We start from the raw sequence: 8,827 nt of genomic DNA on the forward strand, positions 1-8,827 counted from the left end.
ATAAGGTGGCTCCTTTAAGCTCTTACCACACACCACACATTTATATTGTTTCTCCCCCGGGTTGATTCGTTGACGGACAAATAACTTCTGTACTCCAATCAAACCACATTCCACACTCCACGCCTTTATTTGGCTTCTCCCCTGTGTGGATTTGTTGATGGACAGTAAGATGTGCATTCCAAGCAAAGCTTTTCCCACACTGCTTGCATTTGTATGGTTTCTCTCTTGTGTGTATTCTTCGATGGACATAAAGGTGGGCCCTCTGAACAAAGGTCTTCCCACACTCCACACAGTTATATGGTTTCTCCCCTGTGTGGATTCGTCGATGGTCAGTAAGTTCTGCACTTCTAGCAAACCTCTTTCCACATTCTGTGCATTTATATAACTTCTCCCCTGTGTGAATTCGTTGATGGACAGTAAGGTGCGTATTCCGAGCAAAGCACTTCCCACACTGCATACATTTATATGGTTTCTCCCCTGTATGAATTTGTCGATGGTCAGCAAGATGTGTATTCCGAGCAAAGCTCTTCCCACACTCCACACATTTATATGGTTTCTCCCCTGCATGGATTTGTTGATGAACAGTAAGCTCTAGACTCTGAGCAAAGGTCTTCCCACACTCTGCACATTTGTATGGTTTCTCCACTGTGTGGATGCGTAGATGGGCAGTAAGATGTGATCTGTCACCAAAAGTCTTCCCACACTCTGCACATTTATATGGTTTCTCCCCTGTGTGGGTTCGTCGGTGGACTGTAAGATGTTCATTCCGAACAAAGCTCTTTCCACACTCAGCGCATTTATATGGTTTCTCCCCTGTGTGGATTCGTTGATGGACAGTAAGTTGTTCATTCCGAACAAAACTCTTTCCACACTCAGCACATTTATATGGTTTCTCTCCTGTGTGGATTCCTCGATGGGAAGTTAGGTGGTTCTTCTGAGCAAAGCTCTTCCCACACTCTGCACATTTATATGGTTTCTCCCCTGAGTGTATCCGTCGATGGACAGTAAGTTGTTCATTCCGAGCAAAGCTCTTTCCACACTCAGCACATTTATATGGTTTCTCCCCTGTGTGGATTCGTTGATGGACAGTAAGGTTTCCATTCCGAGAAAAGCTCTTTCCACACTCATCACATTTATATGGTTTCTCCCCTGTGTGGATTCGACGATGAGCTGTAAGGTCTCTATTCCAAAGAAAGCTCTTCCCACACTGCTCACATTTATGTAGTTTCTCCCCGGTATGGATTCGACAATGGGCAATAAGTTCTTTATTCCAAGCAAAGTGCTTCCCACACTGCAGACATTTATGTGGTTTCTTCCAGGTATGTATTTGTTGATTGCTTCTCCTCTGCTGTTCCCCTTCCAATGGGAGTTGTGGTTCTTCCTCAGGCTTTCCCTGGGAACTATCTGCCTCTGGAATAAAGAGGAGACTGGTTAGACCTTCAAACAAAAGCAGAATCGAGGGGAAAAGGCCATTAACACCTTCTGACAATGACAGCACAAAAATCACTTGAAGAGAAAACACATCCTGCCACATACTAATTTTTGAGAACTGAGTTTTCATGTAGGGTAAACATACATAAATAGAGCTGGAAAAGTTTCAAGTGGTAATCTAGTCCAACTTCAAGCAGAATGCAGGAAATTCACAGCTCTACTCCCTGAGCGACTCCTGCCCTGTGTCAGAGGAAGGCAAAAACCCTCCAGGGTCTGGGGCCAATCTGGCCTGGAGGAAATTTCTTTTCTGACCCCAAAGTGGGTATCAATGCAGCTGGTCACATGCAATTCAAAAATAAATATCATTTACTGCCAAAATTCACATCAAATATAAATTCTTATATCCAATCCACAATAACACATAATCAATGTGATTCTGATTGTTAACCATGTTTCAATGGATTGATCAAAGTTGTGATGGTTACATGTGTTTCTTCAACTCACAGGTAACTAGACTGTGCACTAGTTCTCAGTTTATACACTCAAGAAAGCAGCAGCTTACTAATACAGAAAGTTCTTCAAACTTTATGACATTTTGCCACTCAATCCATCGGCAACAGCCTGCATGCCTTCTGAAGTTAGCTGTAACTTCTTTCCTGACCCCAAAGTGGATATTAGCATTACTCTGGGAACATAAGAAACGGCGTAAGACACCCAAACATTAAATAAATCCAAACTGAAGGGTTCAATATTTCAATTCCTAAATATAGAACACACACACTAATACATATATTTATTACAAAATGGTTTTTAAAAAGCGAATGCAGGGCCAAATATAGCCTCCATACTGATTAAAATGATGCAGAAATCTCAAACAAAGACCTTATGTGCCCCTGACCAAATACGTTTCAACCTTATGGCCTTCTTTAGTGGTCAAGCATAGTTGTTACAGGTAAAGGGTTTTTTTATTCCCGGTCAACGACCAGCACTAAAAACATCAATAAAAGTTACCACAGAAAATAAAACATCAATAAAATAATTCACAGTACATCAATAAAATCATTCATAATATATTAGTATAAAATTTAAAATGCTTAATGGTACAATAAAATCTGAGATTTATTCACATAGCCATTAAGGTTTTCCTGATCCTAAACGCAAGCCATCCAAATCTGGCCATCTGTTGAGTGATCTCAGAGTGCCTGTCTGAGAGAAAGTTTCACCGAGTACGGGTAAGGGGTAAAGCAGAGGAGAAAGGGGGAAATTCACAAAGATTACTGTATGTCTTGCAATCAAATATAACATGTTCTAAAGATTCTCTCTCTTCCTCACAGCAGGGACAAATCCTTTCCTCATAAGAGATTTTTAAAACTTTTCTTTAAGGACAGCCGAGGGAAGAACATCCCATCACATTAATGTAAAAATTCTCCTATACTCCTGGTTTGATAGGTTGAGAAGATGAGGCATAGGAGTGACCCTATTAGAGGTCTCTAAAAGGACTCACCATTTTTCTATTCTGTTTAAGTCATGTTGCCTTGCAATATCTAGTATCCTCTGTTTTACTATATCCTTAGGTTTCTCATAACCCATAGAGCACAGATATTGTTTTGAAAAACCATATGGGGTAATTTCTTATCCAATGCCCTAAGCCATGGAGAGGCGAAGGGGATCTAAAATTATTAGACTTGTCAGCCCTTTGGGTAAAAATACTAGTTTTAGCCAGCAGTCACTGCAATCCACAACCTTGCCTACACCATAATCATGCCAGTTTCAATTTGAATAAGTGCATTTGGGACACCATGCGGCACTTGTAGGATTGTTCTCAAGAATTTGGATTGAACCATATCCAGCTTCCTTAGATTTGAGGTGACATTAATAGGGACTCCATAGTTAAGCTGAAAATGGCCTGATATATAAGGACTGTTCCACTTTACACGATATAGTCCTACATTATTCCAGACTGCACTTAAAATTGATTATTTTAGACCATAATAAGGAAGGTAATTTGATTTAATATATGTAGTTTGGGGTTAGAATCCTAGAATCATAGGGTTGGAAGGGATCTCTAAGGTCATCTAGTCTAATTTCCTGAAAAATACAGGAAATTCACACTTACCTTCCCCCGCCCCCGCCCCCACGCACTGCATACCCAGAAGATGGCAAAACACCACCAGGATCATCAGCCAAACTGGTCTGGGGAAAATTGCTACCTGACCCCAAAATTGCAATTGGCCTTACCCTGGGCATGCAAGAAGGGGCCGTGAGAACCAATGTTCTTTTTAATAGATTTCTTATATAGAAAATTTTGTTATTAGGACATTTCTTGAATATTTTTTCAGTTAACGCAATTGAATTACCACTCAGATATGTGCACCTGACAAGGGTGATTTCAATTGAGGCCTCTTAAGTATATATGTCTCTTGAGTTTTGTACAGTAATCAGAAGTAATTTTTAATAAATTTTTGTAAGAAAAACATATTTTATGTCATAATTAAAAATTATAAGTAGTGTAACAAATTTAAACATTTTTAAACTCCTTTTTTCTGTAGCATAATTCCAACTTGGTACAACATATTATAGCATTTTTTGGAGTTAATGTGTAACAATTATGGTTGACCACTGAAGAAGGCCGTAAGGCCGATATGCGTTTGGTCAGTGGCGTGTAAGGACTTTGTCTGAGATTTCTGTATGATTTTAATCTGTATTGAGACTATATTTAGCCCTATATTCATTTTTAAAAAAACTATTTTGTAATAAATACATGAATTTTTGCATATTGATATATATTTATGTTCTATATTTAGCAATTTAATTCATTTGGGGGGGGGTAAATCCCCCACTCTCCCTCAGTCTTTTTCTAAATATGAAAGGGCCACAGGAGAAGTAGGAATTGAACAGTTCTGCCCTCTCTTCATCGCCTATTACAATTTCACTTCTAGCCTACCATGTCTTTCTCTTTTTCTTACTTTGAAGATAAGCAAAGAACACCCTTCCTTCTTGTATTTAGCATCTCTGGCTAGCCTAAGCTCATACTGAGTTTCAGCTTTTCTAACTCTCTACCTACAAGCACTGGTTATTTGTTTATATTCAGCCTTGGTTATAAGGCCCTCCTTCCATTTCCTAAATGAGTCTCAGCTCTTTAGAAAGCTGTTTATGGAGCCACCTTTGCTTCTTTAGGCTCCTCCCATTTTTCCTTCTTATAGGAATCATTTGTGATCGTGCCTTCAATATTTCACTTTTAAGAAACTCCCTCGAACCCCCTTCTCCTTAAGTATTTCTGACCATGGGATTCTACTTCTGCCCAGCATAACTTTAAATTTGTTAAAATGTGCTTTCCGCAAGACCAACCTATATGCCTATGTCCAGCTTTTCCCTTCCCCAAGACTGTAAATTTCAAAATTATATGGTCAATGTTCACCCTCGTTTCCCTCTCATAAAAACTCTCTGCCCATGAGGAGGCTTTGTTCACATCCTATAAACTATTCCTTTTAGTTTACAAACCAATACTTTATCTTAAAAACTATTATTTGTGGAATGCACTAAAAATGCAAAAGTCCTGCCTTTTGCTCTCGTGTGGTACCGTCCCACTCTCCTGCTGAGAGCCTCTACCGGAAAAGCGCTTCTTAGAAGGAGTGATTTCTGCCTACAGCTTCTGTGAAGTAAAGGAAAGGGGGCCCTTACCCAGAGAGGCCACATTCTGAAAGTTCTCCTCCATGACTTCCTTGTGAAGGCTTCTTTCTTCCGCATCCAGTAGAGCCCACTCCTCCTCAGTGAAATAAACTGACACGTCTTCAAAGGTCACCAGACCCTGAAAAGAGAAAAAAAGAAACCCCTCTATCCTGTCAGAGAATGGAAGAAATCTTCCCCTTACGAGGAAAAGCCAAAATGACTATAACTAGAAGGTGGCTTGCGGATTCAAACTTCCATCAGATCTTTCCATTTTCCTTCTAGTGAACAGCAGACAGCAATCAAGGCAAAGAGTGTGAAGGGTTATGTGCTAGGGAGGGGTGGGTGGTGCATGGAGGCACCTGGGGTCATGAACTGCAATCCTGCTTACCTGTTCTGGCCCCATAGAAGTTGCGTCCTCCTTGCTGCAAAGATATGGCAAATATTTTATGGCTGGTTTCACAGCTTCACCTGAAAAAATCAAATGGTAATTGAAAGACATGTGATATGTTTCAAGTATTTAGTTTTTCAATTCCTTGCGTGGGGAAGAAAAGGTTCTCCCTCTCTTGCTTCGTGCTCACAACCATTCTTGCATCCTTATATAAGATTGTTTGGATTTTGCAATTGTATGGAACCAGTCTTGCTACAGTTATCACAGACATTGGTACAGACAGAAGAAGGAAGAACTCTGAAATGCAAGGAACAGGTCACTCTAAACCCACTGATAGAATCGCAGCGACCGTACCCAAGAATCTCTATCCCAAACAACCGGGTGAGTCTCCACCCCGGCACCATCTCACTCTGTCACTGCAAATGCAGAGTCCAAGGTGAAACTGATGCGGAAGATTTTATCTAGAATGTGCTGAGCAAAATGGTCCCAGTGGGTCCCAGAGCCCTCGACTTCCTCCTCCATCCAGATCCCAACAGGCCTCTGACCGTCCAGAACAGCTCCGCTAGCCTACACTGTGCAGACGCAAGGGTGGCTTAGTTGTATTCATTACCACCATCCCTGCCACGGATTAGACTTCCTGTCTCCCATACCATCGCCCTGTATTTTTCATTGTCCAGAGCCCCTTAGCATACCAAGAGGCTGTCTGTCCCCAGGACAATTTCCTTATTCCTGAGTCAACCAGGATATTGATAGAAGCTCTAACCATATCAGCAGGAATTTCCCCCAGTGCCACCTGAAAACCGGTTAGATCCATCAGCCTGAGAGGGCAGATCACCATAAGTGATCCCTACCCCTGCGCAGTCTTGGCATCTTTGGAAGCCTAAACCACCGCAAGTAGTGACCTGTGCATAACAATGTGACCATCTTCAGTCCCCCCACCTTTACATTACCTTCCTTCTGCCCAAAGTAAAAAACATCACATCAAGAATGTGTCCTGCAGCGTGTGAGGCCTGTTATTATCTGAGATAGGCCCACGGTTGCCATGGAGGCCTGAAATCCTGAACTCCTTCCCATGAGGTAGCCGCTCGATGGATGTTGAAGTCCGCCAGAACAATTATGTTACTATGGCATAAGATCTCCTAAAGCCTTAAAGTTTTCTTCCTGTTCTTATTGGCTCCACTCACGATATTCCCAATTTTTCACATCAATTTACATTAATCATTATTTTTTTTGTATTCAGAGGCAGCTTTGTTCTCAACGCCCTGACTGCTGACACTAGAGGAGAGGTGGACTGGAAATGTTTTCGTCATATTTCTCTCATACATTTAGAAGATTCTCACTTATGACTTTAGCATTATTAAAGTATAAATCCCTATCATTTTTCTTTATTTGCAACCACACACCTACTAGCATATTACCAAGTAGTTACCCTAACTGGTAACCATGTTACCCTTTCACAAATATGCTACAATTAGAGATGGATTAGGCAATTAATTTGCACTGGTTTTAAATCGATTCTAGGTTTTCCTTCCCCAAAGGGATATTTCTAAACCGAGAAGCTCGAGGGACCATCTTTCTCACACTAGACCAACAGGGGGAGGGGGGACATAAAAGCAGCCCGCCTAATCTCAAAGAGGCCATTGAGTGGGTAGGACAGCCCTTTTGATCTTACCCAGAAAAGCTGCTCCGGGGTAACACTCGATCCTTTCCTGCACCTGAAAGAGAAGTGGGGATCCCACAAAGAAGAAACGGTTGAGAAAGGGAAAAGGAAAAAGGCTGGGGGTGGAGTCTAAAAAAGTTGATACCATCTTAACAAATTTCGAGGGTTTCCTTAATAATATCTTGTGCCCCACATACTATCTAGAGGAATCCCTCTTACCTGCTTATCTTGATTTTCATCTGCTGCGTGGCTGAGAAGGAACCCTTCTGCCAGGGCCACCGCCTGGGAACTAGTCTCCGGCCCGCATTCCCTGACCCAGCTCTCCATCTCTGGGGGCAGGATGGCCAGGAAACGGTCGAGTATCACCAGGTCCAGGATCTCCTTTTTGCTGTGCCTTTCTGGCTTCAGCCACTGGAGGCAAAGGTGGTGGAGTCGGCTGCAGACCTTTCGGGGTCCTTCGACCTCTTGATATTGGAATTGCCTGAATTGCTGGTGCTCCACGTCTGAGGGGGGGAAATCCTCTCCAAGGCTCTTCTGCAAGGTTCCTTCCCACAGTTCCCTTCTGCTCCACGCCATGCTATCCTCAGGGCCCTTTCTTGCTTCGGGACCAACTGAGTCCAGCTCTCCCCTCATCCTCTCTTCCTCCAAGGCCTCCCCCTGGAGCAGTATATCACCCTCTTCCTCTGCCAGATTCTTCTGTCAAGGAAGGTGCTGGATCTATGACCTCCTCCAAAGAGAAGACTGATCTATTGGAGAGAGAGAGAGAGAAATACGGACACCTCCATCTAAAGAGGTGACCCATGACTCATGAAAGGTCATGGACCGTCCCAGAATCAAAGGAATTTGTAGATAAGAAACCAGACCTAGTAAGTGAAGATGAGCTTCCACACAGCTCATCTCTGCTTATTAAGCATCTCCCCTCTGCTTAATAAAAGCCTCTTACATAATAAGCGGCCCTGATCTGAGGTTACTTAAATTCAGAGACTGGAGTCATGAACTGACAAGACAGATCTTCCTACGAACTTGAAAAATGCCATTGGTTTGCAGAAAAATCTGAAATCTAAAAATAAAATAAAATGGGGTTTTAAAATTACACAAAGGAGTACCAGTAGCTTTAACAAGATGCCCTCAGTGGCTGTTGGCAGCAGAGGGTAGGACGCAAAGCAATGGGCTAAAACTACATGCACAAAGGTACCGGCTGGATATTAGGAAAAACTTTTTCACGGTCAGAGTAGTTCAAAAGTGGAATCAGCTGCCTAGGTAGGTGGTGAGCTCCCCTTCGCTGGCAGTTTTCAAGAAGAGGCTGGATGAATACTTGTCAGAGATGCTTTAGGCTGATCCTGCACTGGGCAGGGGGTTGGACTAGATGGTCTGTATGGCCCCTTCCAACTCTATGATTCTATTCTATGTTGCTAGGCAACCATGATAGGCTAGCCAGTAATCCAGGTTCAGTTGTCAGTAAAATGCAAAGGGAAGTGGCAGGGTCCTTTCTGGGGCTATTTTATCTTCTGAGAGAGGATTCATTGGGGCCAAACCCAGAAGCAACTACAAGGACATTTGATACCACATAACTTGCATGACTCACTCATTCAGGACTGGCTGCTTGCTCCTGTTCAAAAGCATCCCCCTCCCCCCAAAACCAGTGTAGTGTATTGGCCAGAGTTTCAGAGTAGGATCTG

The 8,827-nt window shown here is 42.5% G+C and overlaps 1 protein-coding gene across 1 annotated transcript in view; it reads right to left on the reverse strand.

Moving 5' to 3' along the window:
* Positions 1-7,993, reverse strand: part of LOC129324811 (zinc finger protein 420-like) — a 37,617-nt gene extending 29,624 nt beyond the window's left edge. Inside the window, exons 1-5 of the mRNA XM_054972217.1 lie at positions 7,368-7,993; positions 7,161-7,203; positions 5,489-5,568; positions 5,113-5,239; positions 122-1,410 (exon numbers count right to left, since the gene is read on the reverse strand). Of these exons, the coding sequence (XP_054828192.1) occupies positions 122-1,410; positions 5,113-5,239; positions 5,489-5,568; positions 7,161-7,203; positions 7,368-7,781 (1,953 nt within the window). The 5' untranslated portion in view covers positions 7,782-7,993. The remainder of the gene's footprint in view (positions 1-121; positions 1,411-5,112; positions 5,240-5,488; positions 5,569-7,160; positions 7,204-7,367) is intronic.
* Positions 7,994-8,827: the final 834 nt, after the last annotated feature.

This window comes from Eublepharis macularius, chromosome 2, assembly GCF_028583425.1.
Source record: "Eublepharis macularius isolate TG4126 chromosome 2, MPM_Emac_v1.0, whole genome shotgun sequence".
NCBI lineage: Eukaryota > Metazoa > Chordata > Lepidosauria > Squamata > Eublepharidae > Eublepharis > Eublepharis macularius.